Below are 25111 nucleotides of genomic sequence, written 5' to 3'. Positions count from 1 at the left end.
CACGGAAACGCTGTTTACCTTCCCGCCGGAGCGGTACCTATTTATCTACTTGCACTTTGACGTGCTTTCGAACTGCTAGGTTGGCAGGAGCAGGGACCGAGCAATGGGAGCTCACCCCGTTGTGGAGATTCGAACCGCTGACCTTCTGATCGGCAAGTCCTAGGCTCTGTGGTTTAACCCACAGCGCCACCCGCGTCCCTTACTAGGGAGAGCAATCCACAAATGGGGAGCTACTGTAGAAAAGGCCCATTCTCATGTTGCTGCTCTCTGGACCTCTTGTGTTGGAGGCACACAAAGAAGGGCCTCTGATGATGATTGCAGGGTTTGAGTCAGTTCCCAGATTAAGACTGCAGTGACATTATACCACCTCATTTTAAGGGGCATTAAAGGACATAAATATGGTGGCTTCCAACTTGAGGATTCTAAGGAGGAGGAGTAGCTCTGCCACAAAACAAGAAATGGCAAAGAATGGGCAGAAGAAGTAGGTCAGTTATGTCCTTCTGCCCCCTCATCTTCTTTTTCCCAAATTGGAGTTGAGAGAATTTATGGCTCAGCCTCAAGTGCAAAGAATGGGATTCTTGGATACAGTGGTACCTCAGGTTAAGTACTTAATTCGTTCTAGAGGTCCATTCTTAACCTGAAACTGTTCTTAACCTGAAGCACCACTTTAGCTAATGGGGCCCCCTCCTACTGCCGCTGTACAATTTCTGTTCTCATCCTGAAGCAAAGTTCTTAACCTGAAGCACTATTGCTGGGTCTGTAACCTGAGGCGTATGTAACCTGAGGTACCACTGTATTTGCTGCAGTAATTGGGATCATTACCTAGTGGATTAAATTCTAGGACTCCTTTCTAGCTGGATATCTCTTTGTTTCTTCATCAATGACTATTGATTCCTTCTTTTTTTAAGGCTGTTTTACTGTTTTCAGCTCTGAGCATTGATAATATGCAATAAACACTTCATAAATAATGTACAAATTGAGTAGCAGATAGGGAGACTGATATATTTCGTGTGATAGTTAGCCCTTTTTTACATCAATAAATGTGATCCGTCTTCCTCATAGGAGCATGCTGTACCGTTTCCAAAACTGGATCTTGAGGGAAACATTAATTCTACAACCATTCCGAGACGGAGTGATGCTGCTGTCCAGTGTTTTGTATCATGCTGCCCTCAGGAGAGGTTGAAAGGTGAGCATTGCGCATCCTACTTTAACTTTTGCTTTAAACCTTTTTTGTGTGTGTGTGTCTTTTTGGTGGCACTTTGTTTTCAGAAACTCTTCGACTTCGAAGGCAATTAATTAAAGTAAGTGCAGACGTGAAGATTTCAGGGAAGGTGGAAGAGCTGACTCAGAACCCGCAAATTAGATTCCTGGCACAAATTCCACTTTTTAAGTGACAGTTTCTAGCTTGCTGGCCCAACACAGAAGACTGGATATAAAACAGTTACAGGTGGAGAGTGTAGCTGTAGTCTTTGTTTCCTACAGTTCTTCATCCCTATGTTCTTAAACGTCCGTATCTGGTTTTAACGCGGCACACATTTTTGTTTTTAGTGACTTATGGATGTATTCTTAGTTATTTGTTTTTAATATTTTGCGTGTATTGCTACTTTTCTAGAAAAAGAGGAGCCACAACTCACAACAAATGCCTCCCTTGTTCTCTTATAATGGCGATGGCATCCAACTGAGTTCTGGCTGAAAAAAAAGCCCTGTTGTTTGCTTTGTTAGATGTAACGCTCCTTAAAAACTCTGAATTATATTATTATTAATGTTTACAAAATACATAGAAGGGACGCAGGTAGCTCTGTGGGTTAAACCACAGAGCCTAGGACTTGCCAATCAGAAGGTTGGCGGTTCAGATTCCCACAACGGGGTGAGCTCCCGTTGCTCGGTCCCTGCTCCTGCCAACCTAGCAGTTGGAAAGCACGTCAAAGTGCAAGTAGATAAATAGGTACCACTCCGGCGGGAAGGTAAACGGCATTTCCGTGCACTGCTTTGCTTCTCCAGAAGTGGCTTAGTCATGCTGGCCACATGACCCGGAAGCTGTACGCCGGCTCCCTCGGCCAGTAAAGCGAGATGAGCGCCGCAACCTTAGAGTCGGTCACAACTGGACCTAATGGTCAGGGGTCCCTTTACTTTTACCTTACAAAATACATAATACATAATAAATACAAGAACAAAACAAACCAACAATCCCCTCCCATTTCAATAACAGTTTGCTGAGTCTGCTCGCATAGATATATGCAAGCAAATGTGTGGTCCCTGGAGCCAAATTGCCCAGGGGCAAAAAGCAGATCATGCTTTTTTTTCTTTTGAAAGAGGGAAGCGGGTGTTGAAACAAAGCTGCTGATCGCAAGCGATCAGAAGCGAGATAAGTGATGCTAGCAATAAAGGAGGCTGCCTGGGAGTGGGGAGGTAAAGACAGCAAACTTGCAAGGAGAGGAGACAGGAAGACTCAATCAATGAGGATAGAAATTAGAAGAAAAGGAGGAGCAAAAAATTGCTCCAGCTAAGGAAAAGACACTGGCGAGCCAGTGCAGCACACGGAACGCCGTTTACCTTCCCGCTAGTAAGCGGTCCCTATTTATGTACTTGCACCTGGGGGTGCTTTCGAACTGCTAGGTTGGCAGGCGCTGGGACCGAACGAGGGGAGCGCACCCCGCCGTGGGGATTCCAACCGCCGACCTTTCGATCGGCAAGTCCTAGGCGCTGAGGCTTTTACCCACAGCGCCACCCGCGTCCCTTATGCTATAGTGAGTTTCCTCAAATAGAGAGTTTAAATGTTTACTTAGTGCTCCTGGTACTCTTTGTAGTGTACTTCTATAAAACCAACGCAAATACACAGGTCCTCTACCAACTCACTTTGAGTTTTAAAAGAAATCTAATATTCATGTAAAAGAGAAAATATATAGATTTTTATTAAAAAAAACACTGCTAAATGATATCTTTTTTAAAAAAAACCCAACAAAAAACAAATCTGCTTTGCCTATGGGTAGTTGAATAAAAGAATCTTTAAAATCCAATATTGAAATGCGGGCATTCAGTCTATTTTTATATGAATAATCTAATACTTGCTACCCAGAGGTCCTCAGTTTGTTCCTCTGCCAAACTGCTGTGCAGAGACAGCATTTTTTTTTAGTACAACCTCTTCAAAGAAGTCTTACTTCTGTGCCAGCAATTTCACATTTCTGTTGCTGAAAGATTACTGGAATCTGCCTCATCAGAAGGTTTGTAACTTCCCAAAAAAATTACCAGTCTGCCAAGGGATTTGCTGTCATCTTTGTGGCTAAGTAACAGGTTTTTGTTCTAATGTTTGCCCTAAGAAATGGCTCTGAAAATTAAGTGTAAGCAAGAATGCATTACAGAGAGAAATGTTACTTCATGCCAAGGCCGTGAATCAAATAAAGGATTTTAGTTGGTTAATCATCTACCACATAAGCAATTCATTAATAATTACATTTAAATATGTATGTTATCCCCCCCTCATAATAAGGTGGCTTTTCCAGATGTTAAGGTGAGTATAAGAAAACACAGACTTTACTTCTTCTTTTCTAAGCCAGCCATTCATTCTAGACTATAAGGATATACTGAATATTTTTCTGCTTCATTGTCTATTAGTCAGTACACTGGAATGGAAATAGCATATCTTTAACTTGCAGTGCTGCTATTAAAACTGGTTCCCACAGATTAATCAACTAACGCTTTGGTTGATTGATCTACCAACTGAAAATGACTACAGTTTGCAATCCTCGCTATAAAGGCAAAACTTTTTCCAGCCTCTGTTTCATTAGGCTACAGTCATACTATTAATGCCTGATGTCATTAATTCAGATTAATTTATGCATACAGGAGGTCCCATTGTGTCAGCACAGTTCATTTTGCTCCCTACTATTTCTGTCTTCCCTTGACCAAAAAAACAAACAGGACTGCCGTGCATTTAGGACCTATTAATATGATGTATTAGCATTAATATTTCCAAAATATCTACATCCATTTCTGTATGTTTAAGTTAATGACCACTTTCCTCTTTTGTAGAGAGGGTCTTCAATTTCTCCAGAAACTCCCGTCTCATTTTCAAATTACTTGAGCTCCATATCAAACCACTTGATTATAGTGATAAATCACAGATTGAAATAGGTTCTGGTGTACAGTTTTAGCTCAGGATAACAGATAATATAAATAAGCCTTAGGTCATGAATACAAGTTTTTGTATAATAGCTCACGAACGCGTCTGCCTGTGGCAACCAGAAATTTAATTCTGGCAACTAGCAGAGAAAGACTTTCATATGCGCTCAAGTATACATGAGTGGTAAATGTTTTTAAAGCGCCTAGCAACACAGAGTTCCTCCTTCAAATCTGCTATAAAAGTTGTTTAGATTATGGGGTGGTAGTCAATGAAGTTTTACTAAGAGCAGGCCCATTGAAATCAATGAACCTATCGAAATCGACGAGATCAGAGATTTACTGAAGAATGGGAAAAGTTTTCAGAATATATGCATAATTTAAGTGAAAAACAAATAACGCTTGTAATTTTTAATGAAGCTTTGTAAAAAAGAAAGGTTGAAATTTGAGTGAAACAAGATTCAATTCATGAATAATCAGATGAGATTTTAGAAATGTGTAGGAAATTGAGAAGGGAAGGAGTACCAGCCAAGCTGAGGGAAGTAAAAAAAAAGAGAATGGATGTTAAAAAACTGTATGAATTGTATGAATTGGTTTTATTTGTAAACTGAATAAAAATTATATTGGGGAAAAAAATGAAATCAATGAACCTAACTTACTTAGGTTCATTAATTTCTGTAAATCTACTTTGGGTAAAACTTAGTTGAATACCACTTAGTTGATGTGCATTTAATATAACAGAAGAATTGCATCCTCCTTTACCTCATATGCTAGCTTGCTAAGGCTTTATTTATTTTTCCTCTTTTTTAAAAATAATTTTTATTGAATGATTTTATGTTACAAAAAACAATACAGCCATACTACCACTAAATATAATTAAGAAATAAAAATTACATACATCGATATTTAGTTTGTTATTTGTTATTTACCGTCTTATTTTTCCAAGAACACGATGGCAAGGTCTGTAGGTGAAACTGTGTTAGTCTTAAAGGTAAAGGGACCCCTGACCATTAGGTCCAGTTGCAGATGACTCTGGGGTGGTGGCACTCATCTCGCTTTATTGGCTGAGGGAGCTGGCATACAGCTTCCGGGTTTCCCCAGCCAATCTGGGCGGCTTCCAACGAAGCATTAAAATAACAGTAGTCTGTTAAACATGCCAATAAATAATAATAATAATAATAATAATAATAATAATAATAATAATAATAATAATAATTTATTTATACCCCGCCCATCTGGCTGGGTTTCCCCAGGCACTCTGGGTGGCTTCCAACAAAAGATTTAAAAATCAGCCATTAAAAACTTCCCTAAAGAGGGCTGCCTTCAGATGTCTTCTAAAAATCTGGTAGTTGTTCTTCTCTTTGACATCTGGTGGGAGGGCGTTCCACAGGGCAGGTGCCACTACCGAGAAGGCCCTCTGCCTGGTTCCCTGCAACTTCACTCAGTGTCCGTGCAGAATGATGGGGGTGGAGACACTCCTTCAAGTATACTGGGCCGAGGTCATTTAGGGCTTTAAAGGTCAGCACCAACACTTTGAATTGTGCTTGGAAACGTACTGGGAGCCAATGTAGGTCTTTCAAGACCGGTGTTATGTGGTCTCGGCGGCCGCGCCCAGTCACCAGTCTAGTTGCCGCGTTCTGGATTAGTTGTAGTTTCCGGCTCACCTTCAAAGGTAGCCCCACGTAGAGTGCATTGCAGTAGTCCAATCGGGAGATAACTAGAGCATGCACCACTCTGGCGAGACAGTCTGCGGGCAGATAGGGTCTCAGCCTGTGTACCAGATGGAGCTGGTAAACAGCTGCCCTGGACACAGATTTGACCTGTGCCTCCATGGACAGCTGTGTGCCCAAAATGACTCCCAGGCTGCACACCTGGTCCTTCAGGGGCACAGTTACCCCATTCTGGACCAGGAGTCTCCTTCCTTGGAGGTTTTTAAGCAGAGGTTGGATGGCCATCTGTCATGGAGTTTGGAATAGATCACCCTTGGGTCTGCAATTCTATGAATCTATGGCCTAGCCCCAATTTGTAGATAAGAAAGAGAGAGAAGATAAATGCCCTAACAAATGCTTAGAAAAGATAAAGGCCTGTTGGTGTGCTGCAGCTATTCACCTATTGAATGTTTTATTCAATCCTTAGTTCACTGTATGTTTGGTGTGTGAGAGACTATCCGCTGAAATTAATAAAACCAATATAAACTTTGACTCTATTCTACCATAAGGAGGATTTCAATATGTTTATCTTTAATTATGCATGTTCAAATGGAAAAATCAGGTCTTTTGAAAATCCTAAGGGATGCATTTTCTGCTTGGTGTAATTTTAATTCTAGTTTGGCTAGTTTGGAGATTTTTTATAATTTGTTATTAGTTTCAAGAGACATGCGGGTTCGGTTCTTGATCAGCAAACAGACGTAATATATTTGTGGTGCCGTAGTTTATTACTCCTCCTCTTCCCCCCTTTAATTTCAGAGCTTTATACATCTGAGAGTGGCATTGCTGAAAATGAAATCCCACCCCCTTTGCCACCACATCCTTCTGATGAGCTTCTTGCAGATTATAATCAAAGGTTTGAAACTGCTTACTATTTATAACTTTATTTTTGGTGATAGGAATGCTTACATGATATGTAAAAAAGCCCACATGTTGCTTTATGACATTTAATTTGCATCAGAACACATTTATTTATTGCTTAGATGTAGTTTCCCCCCCTAATCTTCAAGGGTTATTATGGTATACATTAGCACCAACATTATCTTCAGTTGAGGCTAATAATGTCCCCCACTTTGCTGCTGTTCTTGAATGGGGTTTGAAACTGGTTAAGAATCTTGGTTAAGTTAAGTGAAATGATTCATAGATGGTATTTAACTGAGTAGGCTGGCTAAGATTTATAAAACAGAATCGGATATGTGTTGGAAGTGTAAAGAAGTTGAGGGAATGTTTTTTTCGCATGTGTTGGACATGTGAAAAGGTAAAAGTGTATTAGGAAACGATTTATAATGAATTGAAAAAAATGTTTAAAACTACTTCCCCCCCCCCAAAAAAAAACAGAGTCCTTTTTGTTGGGAATAAGTCAGACAGAAATTTCTAGGTGTCAGAAAAGGTTCTTTATGTATGCAACAACTGCAGCCCATGCAGAAACCGAATCCCAAGTTTATTTAGACTCAGACAGAAGCAGAGCCATATCTGTCTGCATACATTTTCATTGCAGTCTCTCAGGCATGCCCAAACCCCCAAGTGTGACTCTGGCCTAATGTTCTTCCAATGACAATTTTCCTTTTTTTATATAATTTTACTAAGTTTTACAATTTTACATTCAACAGAATCAACATTATCACAAAAAGAATATGTACCGTATTTTTCGCCCTATAGGACGCACTTTTTCCCCTCCAAAAATGAAGGGGAAATGTGTGCGCGTCCTATAGAGTGAATGCAGGGGGGAGGCAGGCAGGAAAAGCCCCCAAAAGCAGCACACAAGCTGGGAGAGCACGCTGGGAGCTAAAGAAGCCATAGCCCCGCGACCTTCTCCCAGCTGGAGAGGTGACGTGCGGCTATCATAGAATCATAGAATCATAGAGTTGGAAGAGACCACAAGGGCCATCGAGTCCAACCCCCTGCCAAGCAGGAAACACCATCAGAGCACTCCTGACATATGGTTGTCAAGCCTCTGCTTAAAGACCTCCAAAGAAGGAGACTCCACCACACTCCTTGGCAGCAAATTCCACTGTCAAACAGCTCTTACTGTCAGGAAGTTCTTCCTAATGTTTAGGTGGAATCTTCTTTCTTGTCGTTTGGATCCATTGCTCCGTGTCCGCTTCTCTGGAGCAGCAGAAAACAACCTTTCTCCCTCCTCTATGTGACATCCTTTTATATATTTGAACATGGCTAGCATATCACCCCTTAACCTCCTCTTCTCCAGGCTAAACATAGCCTGCTCCCTTAGCCGTTCCTCATAAGGCATCGTTTCCAGGCCTTTGACCATTTTGGTTGCCCTCCTCTGGACACGTTCCAGTTTGTCAGTGTCCTTCTTGAACTGTGGTGCCCAGAACTGGACACAGTACTCCAGGTGAGGTCTGACCAGAGCAGAATACAGTGGCACTATTACTTCCCTTGATCTAGATGCTATACTCCTATTGATGCAGCCCAGAATTGCATTGGCTTTTTTAGCTGCCGCGTCACACTGTTGGCTCATGTCAAGTTTGTGGTCAACCAAGACTCCTAGATCCTTTTCACATGTACTGCTCTCAAGCCAGGTGTCACCCATCTTGTATTTGTGCCTCTCGTTTTTTTTTTGCCCAAGTGCAATACTTTACATTTCTCCCTGTTAAAATTCATCTTGTTTGTTTTGGCCCAGTTCTCTAATCTGTCAAGGTCGTTTTGAAGTGTGATCCTGTCCTCTGGGGTGTTAGCCACCCCTCCCAGTTTGGTGTCATCTGCAAATTTGATCAGGATGCCCTTGAGTCCTCTCCGCTGTGCGCCTTTCCGCTGCTCCCCGACCTGCTCTTTGGGGCTGGCGGTGGGCTTCCCCCCGCCAGCCCCAAAGAGCAGGTCGAAAGGAACCTGAAGCCTGGAGAGCGGGAGGGGTTGGTGCGCACCGACCCCTCTCACTCTCCAGGCTTCCAAGGTAGCCGCCTGAAGGCGACTGAACGCACCTTGAACGGCACCTTGTTTTAGAGGGGGAAAGCAAGGGGGGGAATTCTCCCCCTCTCTGCGCAGCGCCTCCTGCCGCTTTGCTGAAGGGGCGCTGGGCAGAGAGGGGGAGAATTTTTTTCCTTGTTCTCCCCCCTCTAAAACAAGGTGTGTCCTATTGTCCGGGGCGTCCTATAGAGCGAAAAATATGGTAAATCCCAGTCTCCCTACCCACCCACCCACCACCCTCCCATGACTTCCCTCAACCTCCTTTTCTGGTTCTTTAAATATTTACTTCTCCTGCCTATTGTGTTCTACCTTAATTTTGTGATCATTTAGCTAAATATTGTTGCATCCTTATCAATTTTATACCATTTTTTTTTTTCAAATTACATCTTACGCTTTGTTCTTTCCCCAGTTGTTACATCTTGACTTTTATGTTTGTTTTCTTTATTGTAAGTGTTTGCTCAAACCCTGCTAGTGAGTCCACTTCTTTACAATGTACCTGTAAGTACACCAAAAATGGTTCCCAATCCTTTTTAAAGTCTCTGTTGTCCTTGCCTCTAAGTTTCCCAGTAAGATTCGCCATTTCAGCGTATTCCATCAATTTTACTTGCCATTCTTCTTGTCATCTTTCCATTTTTGGCCTAGTAATATCCTAGCCATTGATGTGGCATACATAAATAGTTTCTTCCACTCTTTTGGCAAGTCTTGACCAATAATACCTAGGAAAAACGCTTCTGGTCTTTTAACAAAGGCTGCCTTAAACATTTTTTTTTTCATTTCATTATAAATCATTTCCCAATGACAATTTTCTTAAGGAAGTGGTAGAGATCTGGAAAAAAACTAGCCTCCTTCTGTGCCTTGCATATGCCTGGAAGGGGAATTGTTTTGTAACTGAAGTGAGAGAGGATACCGTAGGGAAAGTTTTCCAGAAATCTGTTGTCTGCTGCATCTGGTGCTGTCAGTGATTTTAAAGATTTGCCTGAAACTGGGAAGGATAAAATGTAATCTCAGCTGAAAAATGAGGTGTCTTACGAGTTTGGGCTTTAGTTTGCTTGATATTTGGATAGTCACATACCTGAACTTCGGAATGAGGCATGTTGTGTGGCACCTAGCAGCTAAATGCATTTCAGAAATAATTTACGTTGAAGATATGTATTAGGCAGTAGGTCTCTTTTCTGCCTTTTGATCCTTGGTGAACCTTTAATAAGCCTTATTAATTACTGAGATGGCCCACAAAGTGGACAGACAGGATAAAAACTGCCTTTTTTTGCTCTGGTTATGGCTCTCCTAAGTAAAGTCAGATTTAATAGAGGCAATAACTCATGTAAGAAATTTAAATTGCATTGTAACAGAGAAGGGAAAATTCGTTTATATTTCATAGGGTTTAATTACTTCATTTGTTTTTGAGCTGGTGCCTATTTTATTTCATTCTGTTTTATTTGTGGTATGGCTTCTTTCCACAGCTCAGTAGCAGATTCAGCAGCATACTTACGCGATCAGCACATCAACTTCAGATCTTTGACACTGGCCAAGCAGACAGAATCAATTAATCTGAAAGCCTCCAAAAGCATGGATCTTGGTAAGATGGGGTGGGGAGATACTAATAATTCTTTTTAGACTCATCATTTATTTTCTGATTTTGTTTCTTAAACACGCATACATTGGAAGAAAAACGTCATTAGGGCCAAAAAAGGAAACGTTGCAGGAAATGCAGGATGAAATTCTCTGCATTTTATCTTTGCTGAAAGCTGCTATGGAAGTCCCAGTTTATCAGAAACGACTCAGTTTCTCCTGCTGTTAGTCTGGTCAAAATCACCGTACAGGTATGAACAAAGCCACTGCAATACATTGCCTCACTTACCCACCCTGAACAGCTGATCCAGGAGGATATTATGGTCAATGGTATCAGAAGCAACAGGGAGATTGAGTAACCGACACATACTCCTCTGTCCCCTTCTCAATAAAGGTCATCCAGAATGGTGACCAAGGCTGATTCAGTCCCAAAACCAGTGCTTTTTTTCTTTTAAAAAAATGGTTAGGGGTACTCTCATTTTGACTCAAGAAAATCACCATTTTATAGATCAAATCAGGCAAAATAAATAGAATAGTGCCTTGGTTCTCAAACGCCTTGGTACTCAAACAACTTGGAATCAAAACACTGCAAACCTGGAAGTAAGTGTTCCAGTTTGCAAATGTTTTTCGGAAGCCGAACGTGCTCCATTTTGAGCATTACAATTTCATTTTGAGTGTTAAGCTGAGATCTGTCTGTTTTTGCTATTTATTTTGTGTTTTTGCGGCTCTTTTTTGTTTTGTTTTTGTGACTGTGTGGAACCCAGTTCAGCTACTGATTGATTGATTGATTGTGTGACTGCAGTACATGGTTTTTTGCTTTCATTTTATGGATCAATGGTCTCGTTAGAGAGTAAAATTCATATTAAATTGCTGTTTTAGGGGTTGTTTTTAAAAGTCTGGAACGGATTAATCCGTTTTGCATTACTTTGTATGGAACAGTGTGCTTTGGTTTTGGAACACCTTGGTTTTGGAACAGAATTCCAGAATGGGTTAAGTTTGAGAACCAAGGTTCCACTGTATAGTAAATGGACAAAAGTACAGTACAAAGATTCACAAAATGTTTAAGGGTATGCGTCCCCCTGCATCCCCCCCAGAAAAAAAGCACTGCCCAAAACCACACTTGAACTCAGATTGATCCAGGTAACAAGAGTCATCCAGGATCACTTGGCCATTGTTCCTTTGCAGTTCTTTTACCACTTTCTCCCCCAAGAGGGGATTGGTGATTGGTTATGGGGAAGAGAGGGGGAGAAAACAGGAAGATTCTTCTTTTGTGTGGCTGCATGTGTATGCAATACAGTGGCGTAGCGTGGGGGGTGCAGGGGGGGGGCCCGGCCGCACCGGGCGCAACATCTGGGGGGGGGGCACGCTCGCACTCGGAGCTCTCTGCCCCTACCTGGCTCACTCACTCTCTCTCACTGCAATGCTGGCTGTGCGAATCCGATCCGAGCCGCCAGGTCGCCGCCCACTGTGGAGGGGAGGGTGCCAGGCGTGCGGTGCAGTGCAGAGAGAGAGCGAGGGACTATCTGGGGGAGAGACAGTGCAGCGGGGGGGGGGGGCAAATTACTTGCCTTGCCCCGGATGCTGACAACCCACGCTACGCCACTGATGCAATAACAGGAAGTTGCAGTTTTATTCAGCAAGTAAAGAAAACTTGCAGCACTTTTTTAGTATTGTCTTTTTGAAAATACAAACATTGCATTAATAGTTGTCATATGGTTTTAAGGGGAAATATCTTTTGGAAGTTTGGACTGAAGACAGCAAGACCACCTAATTTTTTGTAACACAAATTTTAAGCGTGGAACTGTGTGCATGTTTCAGTGAAGAATGGGCGGGGGCGGAATCAACCTCAAATATCTTATTTACTGCAATGTCTTGCACAGGTTTAATTTGCCTGCCAGAAGTGATACTTAGCCAATGAGAAAGGAACAAGGTGCAATGTGCATCACATGGGGCACACATCTGTCAATGCAGCATTAAAAAGTGTGCCACATGCAAGGAAATTATGAAGAAGACTTAAGGCAGGGCAATTGCAAAGTTTATCTGTGAAATGTATATGTCGAAATGCTCGTTGAACTGGAAAGAGAATTTTCTTCCAGCAATTTAAAATAGCTTAAAAAATGTACGTGACATTTGTCTGCCTTGGGCGGGGAAACTTCGTCAATAAGAACAACTAAAAAGAACTTGGGACGCGGTGGGTTAAACCACAGAGCCTAGGACTTGCCGATCAGAAGGTCGGCGGTTCGAATCCCCGTGACGGGGTGAGCTCCCGTTGCTCGGTCCCTGCTCCTGCCAACCTAGCAGTTCGAAAGCACGTCAAAGTTTCAGTAGATAAGTAGGTATCTCTCCAGCGGGAAGGTAAATGGCCTTTCCGTGTGCTGCTCTGGTTCGCCAGAAGTGGCGTAGTCATGCTGGCCACATGACCCGGAAGCTGTACGCCGGCTCCCTCGGCCAATAAAACGAGATGAGCGCCGCAGCCTCAGAGTCGGTCACGACTGGACCTAATGGTCAGGGGTCCCTTTACCTTTACCTAATAAGAACTTATGGGCCCACTTCCAGGGATGAGGCTCCAGCTCCAGCTCCTGGGATGAAGGGCAAGAGAACATCCGGGCGGTTCCCGGCTGTCAACCTTCGCACCACTTCCCCACTGCCCCTTCTCCATGTGGGCATGACTCTTTCCTGGCCCTGTTTGGCGCAGGGGCAGGGGCCAAAGTTTTCTCCTATTAAAACAGCCTCTTGAGTTATTTCAGAGAAGGAGGAGACTTTTGCTGCTGCTTCTGGGGTAGGCCGGCTGGGACGGAGCCATGATGCCCGTACTGAGGCCAAGAGGGGAGAGCTTATAAGATCAGGGAGGGAAAGACTCAGCCTGGGAGCCCCTTGAAGGCCTCTTGCCTCAGAGATTCTCCTGTCTGTACCACTGTGGCTGCTGCCAAAGCCTCCCATAAAAAGAACAGGGCCACGCTTCAAGAGAATGGTCTCCGTCGCCAGCACCCAAGCTGATGGACAAGAGCGTTTCTGGATTTTATTGTCCTTCCAAGTCCCTGAAGGAGTCCATGCTTGCCTGTATTCTAGGATGCCACGCATGCTGTCTGAATGTGCCAGTCCCTGACAAGAGGAGAAGGGCATCGCTGGCATAGGTAGGTAGGTAGGTAGGTAGGTAGATAGATAGATAATTTATTACGGTCAGAGACCAGTTTATAAATCACACTTGGGGGTACAGTCACAGAAGAAAAACAAACAACTAAACAATGTACAACAATAAATTTAAAAACAATGTACAACAATAAACTACTGCAGGGATTTGACCCAGAGTCACCCATGGAGCCGAGTTTTGGGGATTTTCATTAGTTGGGAGATGGTCTGCGCCTACAGATCTGTACACAGAATCTGGCGACCATCCAGGTTGTCTTCTGATCTTTGCCTAACAGGAAAAAGGTCGAATTTTTGCTTTTCTGGGAGGTCGCCGAGCCTCACCAGTAGGTGATCAATGGTCTTACTACGTGCCTCTTCATAAAAGGGACATCTAAAGAACAAGTGTTCTGGGCTTCTTATCTCCCCCAATGGACAGGTGCAAAGTCTCTGAGCATATGGGACTTTTTAAAAGGCTCCTTCCAGGACCGGAGAGGGCAGAGCCGAGCTTCTGGCAAGTGTAAAGGCCCTTCTTGCATTTTTAGATATGAGAAAGAAGAGATATGCTGCCAGCGCAGCTTTATCTCTCTCGATTTCTCCAATTTTATAGTCGGGGCACCTTGAGCAGTCCTGTTGTCTCTCGGTGTCTATGATTCTTTGCTTGACCGTAGCTTTTGCCTGGCCCAACCCCAGGCTTAGAAGGGCTTGAGGGGCAAAACCCTCACTGGCGTAGGTTAAAGCTCAATAAAGAAATTGAGGGGGAGATAACTTAACGGGCTCACTTTTACATATATGTGATTGGCGGCGGCATTGCGCCTTACTAGCTGTTAGAGCTGTGCAAAATATATTAAAGTACGGCAGAAAATAGTTTCCACCCTGTAAGCACAGCATAGAACAATTTCTTTGGAGATTGCTTTCTGTGGAGAAAGGTGGCGTATCTTTTGCACGCAGTTTATTGTGGAATGTAGCTGGATATTTCAGCATAGGCTTTTATTTCGTCTCCAGCTAGAATGAAACCTGCAACGTTCTGACCGTTCAGAGGCAATGTGGTTTTGTTGTGTTTTTTTTTTACTTGCCTGGAACATCAGAGTCTTAGTCCCTCTTTGGTATTTCAGGCAGAACCACAGTTACCACAGCAGTACATATGTTTAGATCGCAGACAGTTTTTCGAGGGTGAACCATACTGCTAAGTAAAGTTTGTAGAATGGCTTCAAGATTATATCTATCCTATGTTGGTACCTCTCGCTTGCAGCAGTGCTGCTTGAAATGTTATAGGAGAGCCAGGTTCCTGTTGTTGTTGTTGTTGTTGTTTAGTCGTGTCCGACTCTTCATGACCCCATGGACCAGAGCACGCCAGGCACTCCTGTCTTCCACTGCCTCCCACAGTTTGGTCAAACTCATGCTGGTAGCTTCGAGAACATTGTCCAACCATCTTGTCCTCTGTCGTCCCCTTCTCCTTGTGCCCTCCATCTTTCCCAGCATCAGGGTCTTTTCCAGGGAGTCTTTTCTTCTCATGAGGTGGCCAAAGTATTGGAGCCTCAGCTTCACAATCTGTCCTTCCAGTGAGCACTCAGGGTTGATTTCCTTAAGAATGGATCGGTTTGATCTTCTTGCAGTCCATGGGACTCTCAAGAGTCTCCTCCAGCACCATAATTCATGTTCAGGTTCCTTTTAGTCTACCATATTTCTCTGCGGAGAACACATCAATGTGAGGGTGAGACTATTATGGGTCTTGGTTCTGGACTAAACGTTGTGCTATGTTTGTTGCAGAGATCCATTGGACAACAGAAAAAGCCTGAATAATCACAATGTGTGAAACTGCCTTCACTGCCAGAGAGCAATTACTATACCCAGTCTTAAGATTGGTTATAACATAGTTAAAATCAGATGACTACTTATCTTATTATTATTTTATTGGGTGTGGGTGGCGCTGTGGTCTAAACCACTGAGCCTCTTGGGCTTGCTTATCGGAAGGTCGGTGGTTCGAATCCCCGTGACGGGGTGAGCTCCCGTTGCTCGGTCCCAGCTCCTGCTAACCTATCAGTTCGAAAGCACGCCAGTGCAAGTAGATAAATAGGTACCTCTGTGGCGGGAAGGTAAACAGTATTTCCGTGCGCTCTGGTTTCCATCACGGTGTCCCATTGTGCCAGAAGCAGTTTAGTCATGCTGGCCACATGATCCGGAAAGCTGTCTGTGGACAAACGCCGGCTCCCTCGGCCTGAAAGTGAGATGAGCGCCGCACCCCATAGTCACCTTTGACTGGACTTAATCTTCCAGGGGTCCTTTACCTTTTACCTATTATTGCATTAATGCACCCCACAAAACAGTTCTACCCATGTCAAGAGCTGGTGGTCTGTCAGCTCCAGCAATACCATGTTACTGCTTCACAGTTTTCAGAGAATATGAACTGGCAGATTAAGCTTAGGTTGGACATGTTGGACCGCAAAAGAGGACAGGTTGAAGAACCTAAACTCTCTCTCTCTCAACCCCTGGGAGTTTGCCTGGTTTCAGCAGGCCCCGCCTATTGAGTTTCAGCTATTTTTATCCACAACTTGGGTTTTAAAAACAACAACAGACAACTAAGATCCTCTAGCTTCTGAATGCCATGCATCATCAGCAAACATATAGAGCTGTTTATATCCACAATTTTCTCCCCCAAAGGCTCTAAGAATAAGCATTGAACAATGAAATGATGGACAATACGGAATAGTCAGCATTTCTGAAAAACTAGGACATTCAGGGTTTTTTTCCTTTTTTCTTTTTTAAAGACACAAAGCATCTGCATAAGATATAATTTTATTTTCACCTGCCCTCTGCTGAATTTTATGTATGCAAATATTTTTTTCTTACAAAATGGAACTCTTATCCCAGAACCCTTAAGAGTAGGCTTCTGAACATTTGGGGGGGGGGGGTGGTAGAGGATTAAAATCAAAAGTTAGGTATGTATAGGTGAAGATATTTTCCTGCATGGAAAAATAACTCCTCTCCTAATGCTTTGAAGATGGCTGACAGTGTGATCTAATTCCAGTGTTTCGTCAAGTTACTTTGGTAGTATAAATACCTTGAACCATGAATGATTGACCTACGAAGTACCGGTACATGAATATATTTGTATTGATAATTTAAAATCTTTGCATAGGCAAAGCATTAAACAAAATAAACATTTTCAACATTCCTTGTGGATGTTCATTGTTCATATATCAAGACTTCTGGGCTGCATCAATAGGAGTATAGCATCTAGATCAAGGGAAGTAATAGTGCCACTGTATTCTGCTCTTGTCAGACCTCACCTGGAGTACTGTGTCCAGTTCTGGGCACCACAGTTCAAGAAGGACGCTGACAAACTGGAACGTGTCCAGAGGAGGGCAACCCAAATGGTCAAAGGCCTGGAAACGATGCCTTATGAAGAACGGCTAAGAGAGCTGGGCATGTTTAGCCTGGAGAAAAGGAGGTTAAGGGGTGATATGATAGCCATGTTCAAATATATAAAAGGATGTCACATAGAGGAGGGAGAAAGGTTGTTTTCTGCTGCTCCAGAGAAGCAGACACGGAGCAATGGATCCAAACTACAAGAAAGAAGATTCCACCTAAACATTAGGAAGAACTACCTGACAGTAAGAGCTGTTCGACAGTGGAATTTGCTGCCAAGGAGTGTGGTGGAGTCTCCTTCTTTGGAGGTCTTTAAGCAGAGGCTTGACAACCATGTGTCAGGAGTGCTCTGATGGTGTTTCCTGCTTGGCAGGGGGTTGGACTCGATGGCCCTTGTGGTCTCTTCCAACTCTATGATTCTAAGACTAGTTTACCAAAATTAGAGAGTTTATGACCGAGACATTTGGGTTTTAGCCATATGTTTTTTACTAGCTCATTATCACTCAGCCTCTATTGTCCTGCTGTAAAATAGAGTTGCAAGTATATACATCGCAGAAGTCTTGTAATGATGCACAACAATTATAAAGCTCCTTGCAAAATGATTATTGATTCGTAAATGCAACAATGAGTTTGTGCTCTTGTGTAATCAGATTAGTGCTTCAATATTCTTGATCGCCGAAGAATTGATGCTTTTGAATTATGGTGCTGGAGGAGACTCTTGAGAGTCCCATGGACTGCAAAAAGATCAAACCTATCCATTCTGAAGGAAATCAGCCCTGAGTGGTCACTGGAAGGACAGATCCTGAAGCTGAGACTCCAATACTTTGGCCACCTCATGAGAAGAGAAGACTCCCTGGAAAAGACCCTGATGTTGGGAAAGATGGAGGGCACAAGAAGAAGGGGACGACAGAGGATGAGATGGCTGGACAGTGTTCTCAAAGCTATGAACATGAGTTTCACCAAGCTGCTGGAGGCAGTGGAAGACAGGAGTGCCTGTCCATGGAGTCACAAAGGGTCGGACATGACTAAACAACTAAACAACAACAACAATTCTTGATAAATAATGGAGACAGAGTCTCATAGCTGCAAGATCAGCTTGGCTTTCTAGTGGGGAGTTATTTGGGTGATCTATTAGGACTCATGCCATGGTAAACATGTTTAGACAACCTTTGAGAATGAATTTAAAAATGCACTTTAAAAGTATAGTGGTTTTACCTGAGAAAGTATTTGCTGTGTTCAGACAATCATGTATTTGCTTATTGAACTAAAATGTGCACAAGTCTTTTCCTAGTTTCTTTGCTCCTTTTCTTGCTCTGTACAGCAATCAAACCAGGAAATCTCTAATTAACCAAAGCTTCCTGTTTCATTTAAATTAGGAATTATGGTTACCAGCTTTGGAAAATCCAGGATTTTAAGCCAACTTCAAACAGTGTACTGTATAATATCCTGGCTTGTTCTGAAGCTGGTCCCCTGTTTTGGATAAAATACAACACAATGGTTAATTAGTGACTTCCTGGTTTAATCCTGACTTGACCTACTATGTTCAGTGGGTCTTACTGGCAAGTAAGAGTGCATAAGATTGCACAATTAGTGTGAATGGACAAATCTTTTATAAATAAGAACAAAGCTTTACTATAGTGTTGCCTTTTTCGGCCTTGTGCCCTCAGATATCGTTGGTCTACAACCATTGGCCCTATTCACTAGGGATGATGAGAGTTATATACCAACAGCAGCTGGGAGCGCAAGGTTGGGAAAGGCTGATACAGCAGATTTAACTCTCTATTTTCATGCTTCTTAGAACTGAGTGTTGCCCTCTTCTCAATTTCCTCGACTGTTTAGGTGCTCTGAGCATCAGACTGGAGTCAGCACCTTTTCATGTTTGTTCTGGGTCAGCTCAATTTTTTATTTTATTTTTTGTCTTGCATTTCAGGCTAATGTAATTCTGTAAGGTAGATGCCGCTTGTCAAATTTAGTGACCCGTGTTGAATTTTTAAAAATTGCACAGCAATGAAGGGGAAAGGGTTTGGAGCTTTCTTGGGCATCTAAGGCAAAGAGAATGATGGTGAACTTTGCATAACATCACAGCAAGCTCAGTCATAGACTTTCTTGTATACATAGCCGGTGTCTAATTGTGTGTCGAGGTCCCCATGCCACCCCCTAAATAAATCACAATTCACACAGAATTTTTGTTTAAGGTTTTTGGAATAATTTTGGCCACAGCTTTATTAAAATACGTAATGTGGGTGGTTGCTTAGGCATTGGTTACGACTATCTGTCTGTGCTGGTCCCAGGGGCTAACCAAGAGGCGAGGTCCAAGTCCAGTCCAAGGTCGATGGTGTGGTATGGAGGCCGTCCATCAAGGCTGTAGCTGGGTCCAAGGCAGTGAGTCGGGTGGGGTCAGGAACTCTGGCAGAAGAGCAGGACAGGGTGCAGGCAGGAACAGGCAACCAACAACGTTGCTCCCGCAACCTGGGACTGGGCTAGCTGGCTTTTATCTGCCCCGAGGCATAGGGCGGCCCCGGTCCACAGGTGACTCACCTCTCCTGGCCTAGAGGCGAGCACTCCTCCTGAAGGAACTTAATTCCTTCCGCCTCTCTACCCTGAGCCTCTGCAGCGCAGGAGAGGCTGGAGGGTTACCAGACCCAGAGGCAACCTCCTCTTCCCCCGACGGGGCTGAGAGTGGAGCACCTGCAGGCAATGGGTCCTCCATCACCTCTGGAGCCAGAGCAGACTCAGCTGGTGCCTGCACCTGAGGATCCAACACAGGTGAGGACCCTTCAGGCTCAGGCCCCAGCCCCGGCTCAGCTGGTTCTTGAGGCGGGGACTCCTGTGCAGGCTGGGACTCCTCAGGTTCAACCTCTGAGTCCGAATCCAAGGCCATCACACTGTCCCTGCCCCAGGACAGAAGTGACTTCCGGAACCCTGCGAAAGTCAGTAAGGGAAAACGTTTTGGGGAGAGAATGGGGCTCCACTCCCCGCATCCTCCCAGGGGCTTGCGCAGCTCAAGCCCCTTGTCAGGGATTTGGACAAAAGCATGGCGAGCCCCTGGATTCCTTTAACGGAATTCCCTTGCAGCAGCAGCAGCATTGGAGGGGCAAGCACAGCCAACCCTTACCCCTCCACCAACCAAATTTCAACCAATGCCTAACCCCACAGCCTTACAAGTTGTGATGATTTGCTACGCAGTAGGCAAAAACCAAATGGCACCAGCCAACCTGCCAAATGGACAAAATTCCTACCAGGCTCCTGCCCCAATGGCCGACGACCCCATGACAGGCATAGCAAGGTCAAATGCAACAGCCCTAAATTAGGGAAGGTAGGTGGGCCATCCATTGCACGCAGCAAAAGAGACTGCACCATGCTGCGTGCAAAAAATATATAACCTTCGGGCCAACCCACTAAATGGTAACATCAAAATCTCCCCGACAACCATTATAGCCCAATCACAGTCATGGCCATCCAAACGGCCCCGCCCAGCAACCAAGAGGGGGTGTCCTGCTAGACCCCACCACAACACGTGCTCTCCATGAAGGAGAACACGCTTTGTCATCGCCTGTCATACATAAAAGTCCCCTCACAGAGTTGTTGTTGTTGTTTAGTCGTTTAGTCGTGTCCGACTCTTCGTGACCCCATGGACCAGAGCACGCCAGGCACTCCTGTCTTCCACTGCCTCCCGCAGTTTGGTCAGACTCATGTTCGTAGCTTCGAGAACACTGTCCAACCATCTCGTCCTCTGTCGTCCCCTTCTCCTTGTGCCCTCCATCTTTCCCAACATCAGGGTCTTTTCCAGGGAGTCTTCTCTTCTCATGAGGTGGCCAAAGTATTGGAGCCTCAGCTTCAGGATCTGTCCTTCCAGTGAGCACTCAGGGCTGATTTCCTTAAGAATGGATAGGTTTGATCTTCTTGCAGTCCATGGGACTCTCAAGAGTCTCCTCCAGCACCATAATTCAAAAGCACCAATTCTTCGTAGACATAATAAAATATGAAATATTACATGAAACAATAAATCCCCCCCACACGAAGCAACCTCTAATCATTTTCCTCTTCAAAACAGCTTATTGTAATTATAAGTGTAGTTCTAAAATTACAGTAATTCCGGAAATCAAAGAGAAAGTTATTTGAATCACTATCAAAATGGTAATGGCAGTGCCTGAGTCAGAAGCAGGCTGTGCTTGCTGGTCTGGAATGCTTTTACCATTTCCCTCTTAGCAGGATAAATTTCTAGAGAATCAGAATCAAGATTTTCTTGTTTTGCATGAGGAAAAGGTAGGTTCAAACACGTTCTCTCTCTTTTTTAAAAATAATATTTATTAGAAGTTTTATAGTTACAGAAAGAAAGTATCAATGAAGGGAAGAGGGAAAGGGAGAAAAAAAAACACAATTATTTTTTTTAACAAACAATACATCAAAAATAGAAAGAAAAAACAGTACATCAAAACAACAAGAAAAAACAAAAACATTTAAAAACACATCCAAATTCCATATCTTTATCTTTCATTCACCTATTTCCTCGACTTCCTCACACCTCCCTTTTTTGTATTCTAGTTCAAATTAGCTAATTCAGCAAATCTTTCCCCTCTTTTCCAATTTTTGTTCTATAATTTATCTTAACACAATCTAACTTTAAATTTTCCACTTTAGCCCATTGACAATCAGTTTTTGCTTAATTCTTTATAACATTTCTGCTAAAACCATATAACTTCATTCCAGTATTCTTCTAACATTCATTAATTTTGCAATATTTCTGTAAATACACTTTAAATTTTCTCCAATCTTCTTCCACCGACTCTTCTCCCTGGTCTCGGATTCTGCCAGTCATTTCCGCCATTTCCATGTAGTCCATCAGCTTCATCTGCCATTCTTCCCGGGTGGGTAGACCTTGTGTCTTCCAATACTTTGCGATGAGTATTCTTGCTGCTGTTGTGACGTACATAAAAAAGATCTCAGATCTCACTTGAACCTTATATGACGTTGCTCCTCTCAAGAGAGAGAATTATACTAAAGCCCAGCTTTGACATGAATCCCTGGCCTGCTAAACTATATTTTAGGGGGTAAGTGTTGGTCCTGTGAGCTCTCCCTTTCCCTCTTCCCTTCATTGATATGCTGACCCTGGTGAGCCTAAACTAGACTTCCCTGCTATGAAGAGCTGTGGGTTACTACTTTCAGTTTACTACTCAGAGTCTCAGACCAGGATCAGATCTGAAACTACAATTTAGGGAGCTGGAAATTTATGTCTGAACCTTTCCCCAGGTTTTGATGAAGAAATTCACAAATGATTATACCTGGAATTGAGGAAACGTGTGTACAGTGGTGCCTCGCAAGACGAAATTAATTCGTTCTGCGAGTTTTTTCGTTCTACGAGTTTTTTCATCTTGCGAAGCACCGCTGCGTATTGACGGTTTCCCATAGGAATGCATTGGCGTTTTTTTAAAAAAAGGCACAAGACGTTTCGTCTTGCGAAGCAAGCCCATAGGGAAATTCGTCTTGCGACGCAACTCAGAAAACGAAAAAACTCTTTCGTCTTGCGAGTTTTTCATCTTCCGAGGCATTCGTCTTGCAGGGCACCACTGTATCTGGCTTTGGGGAACTGATAACAGCTCCCCCAGTACTTCAAAATAAAGCCTTTCTTTAAAGTTTAAAGTGATCATTATACAGAGCTTTATTTAAGGCAACACCTCCAGGTAGTACCTTAATTGTACTCCTCGTGGCTCTGGCGGGTTACTTCTCTGTTTCGGCACTCACACATACACAGAAGCACTAGATCGCACTTTGTGCATGCGCAGAAGTGCCAAATAGCAACCCGTGCATGCGCAGAGGTGGCGCTGCTGGTTGCAAATGTGCCTCCCGCACGGATCGCGTTCGCGTCCCGAGCGTCCACTGTACTAAAACATCAGGGACGCGAGTGGCGCTGTGGTCTAAACCACTGAGCCTCTTGGGCTTGCTGATCAGAAGGTTGGCGGTTCGAATCCCTGTGACAGGGTGAGTTCCCATTGCTCTGTCCCAGCTCCTGCCAACCGAGCAGTTTGAAAGCACACCAGTGCAAGTAGATAAATAGGTACCGCTGTGGCAGGGAGGTAAACGGCGTTGCTGTGTGCTCTGGCTTCTGTCATGGTGTCCTGTTGCACCAGAAGCGGTTTAGTCCTGCTGGCCACATGACCTGGAAAACTGTCTGTGCACAAATGCAGGCTCCCTCGGTCTGTAGAGCGAGATGACTACCCCAACCCCAGAGTCATCTTTGACTGGACTTAACTGTCCAGGGATCCTTTACCTTTTAAAGGTAAAGGTAAAGGGACCCCTGACCATTAGGTCCAGTCGTGACCAACTCTAGGGTTGCGGTGCTCATCTCGCTTTATTGGCCAAGGGAGCCGGCGTACAGCTTCCGGATCATGTGGCCAGCATGACTAACCCACTTCTGGCAAACCAGAGCAGCGCACGGAAACGCCGTTTACTTTCCCGCCAGAGCGGTACCTATTTATCTACTTGCACTTTGATGTGCTTTCAAACTGCTAGGTTGGCAACAGCTGGGACTGAGCAACGGGAGCTCACCCTGTTGCGGGGATTCGAACTGCTGACCTTCTGATCGGCAAGTCCTAGGCTCTGTGGTTTAACCCACAGCACCACCTGCGTCCCTTTACCTTTTACCTACCACATCACTGCCAAGAACAAGTCCAATGGTATCATATGGAGTGTAGCTGTTCTGGGTGGCGATGCTTTGCAAGGGGGGGAAAGGGTAGTAATTTGAGGGAGCAGGAGACTTTTAGACAGCTGAGGATTGTGGAACTGGAGAAGTGAGGGTTGCAGGCTGCGATGCCAAATTAATTTGGAGAAATGTGCAAGAGGTGGGAAACGAAGTTGTTACCTTCAAAAACTTCCCTGAACACCTAGGAAGATGAATAAGGCATCAGAATGAAAGTACAGTGGTATCTCTACTTATGCGCACCTCTGGCTATGCATCCTTTGGGATATGCACGTGGCAAACCCGGAATTATTTTTCCGTGTTTCACCATGCGCAGAAGCGCTCTACCACGCTGTGCACATGTGCAGAAGCACTCTACCATGCCACGTGCATGCGCAGAAGCACTCTACCACGCCGCGCACATGCGCAGAACAGGCACCTCCAGTTGCGAAAACCTCAGGATCCGACCGGAGCTCCGGAACGGATCCTGTCCGCAATCGGAGGTACCACTGTACAGTGGTGCCTCGCACAACGAAATTAATTCGTTCCGCGAACTTTTCCGTTGAGCGAGCTTTTTCGTCTTGCGAAGCACCACGGCGGGGAGGGGCGGGGAGAAGCAGGACAGCTGCCTCAGCCGGTACCTCAGACTCACCCGCGCGTTGTGGCCACCGTGCAACGCGGCTGCTGGAGGGCGGCGGGGCTGAGGAGCACGACTCCAGGGAGATAGAGGCGCTGGTGGCAACGGCTCTCTGAGGGGAGCGCGCAGCGGGGGGTGGGCAGCGGCGCGAGGCACTAACCATCAGCCGGAAGGTGGGAGGGAGCCGGAGGAGCGGGGAAGCGTGCGTGCGTGCAGTGACCGTCGCCATGACACGAGAGGCAGGCCCGTTTCGTCTAGCGAAGCAAGCCCTTAGGAAAATCTGTCTTGCGAAGCACCTCAGAAAACGAAAAACCCTTTCGTCTTGTGAGTTTTTCATCTTCCGAGGCATTCGTCTTGCGGGGTACCACTGTACTGCTTATGCAGTGGTCTCTTGGCTACTGCCGTACTAAGATTCTTTCCATAAGTGGCCACTGAACTTTGCAACAAACAGAAACACCTTTTTATGTATGTGTAGAATCATACGTTCTTCCGCAACAGTAGCTGCCCAGCACTGAAGCTCTATCTCTTGAGTTGGAGGCCGCTTGCACACGTAGCTTTGAGTGTGTTGCTGCACATGTTGCAGAATTTGAGCTGCTCTTGCAGGGTAGATGGTTTCGTGAGACGATCTGATGGCCGGCAGCAGACCTTCCAATATGGTTTCTCTGACTTCAAGTAGTTAGCGAGAGTTTTTCAGCAAAAAAGCAAGGCTTGAAATGAAACAGTGCCAAGTATTTGCTGCTCAGATTCTGTTACTTATACATCCCTGGTAGCCATTGTTTTCCTGTTATTGTTAGCTTGCTTATTATCATTGTACCTTTGGCAGTTGTAATGTCTTTTGTGATTAACCACGCATCTCTCATTAGTTGTCAGAAAGCTCTCAGCGCTGTATTCAGCTGTGCCAGAATGGGAGCAAAGTTGGTAAATAGCTACCGGTTCATTTTGCTTCCATATTTCACTTGTTCAGAAGAGTTAATCATGAGTATAAGC

The 25111-nt window shown here is 44.3% G+C and overlaps 1 protein-coding gene and 1 long non-coding RNA gene across 3 annotated transcripts in view; one reads left to right on the top strand and one right to left on the bottom strand.

The window, feature by feature from the left end:
* The window catches only part of PARD3B (par-3 family cell polarity regulator beta), a 588896-nt gene that overhangs the window by 246670 nt on the left and 317115 nt on the right, over window positions 1-25111 (top strand). For both annotated transcript variants that reach the window (XM_083400643.1, XM_083400642.1), the window contains exons 13-15: window positions 1063-1186; window positions 6582-6678; window positions 10208-10323. In XM_083400643.1, coding sequence (XP_083256769.1) covers window positions 1063-1186; window positions 6582-6678; window positions 10208-10323 — 337 coding nt within the window. The remainder of the gene's footprint in view (window positions 1-1062; window positions 1187-6581; window positions 6679-10207; window positions 10324-25111) is intronic.
* The window catches only part of LOC310659675, a 233052-nt gene continuing 229337 nt past the window's right edge, over window positions 21397-25111 (bottom strand). The window contains exon 2 of the long non-coding RNA XR_014502927.1: window positions 21397-21432. This is a non-coding gene — a long non-coding RNA (uncharacterized lncRNA). The remainder of the gene's footprint in view (window positions 21433-25111) is intronic.

The sequence above is a fragment of the Podarcis tiliguerta genome (genome assembly GCF_965153285.1).
Source record: "Podarcis tiliguerta genome assembly, chromosome: 1".
NCBI classification, from domain to species: domain Eukaryota; kingdom Metazoa; phylum Chordata; class Lepidosauria; order Squamata; family Lacertidae; genus Podarcis; species Podarcis tiliguerta.
Note: the sequence above shows the minus strand (reverse complement) of the source record. Positions and strands in the feature narration are given on the sequence as shown.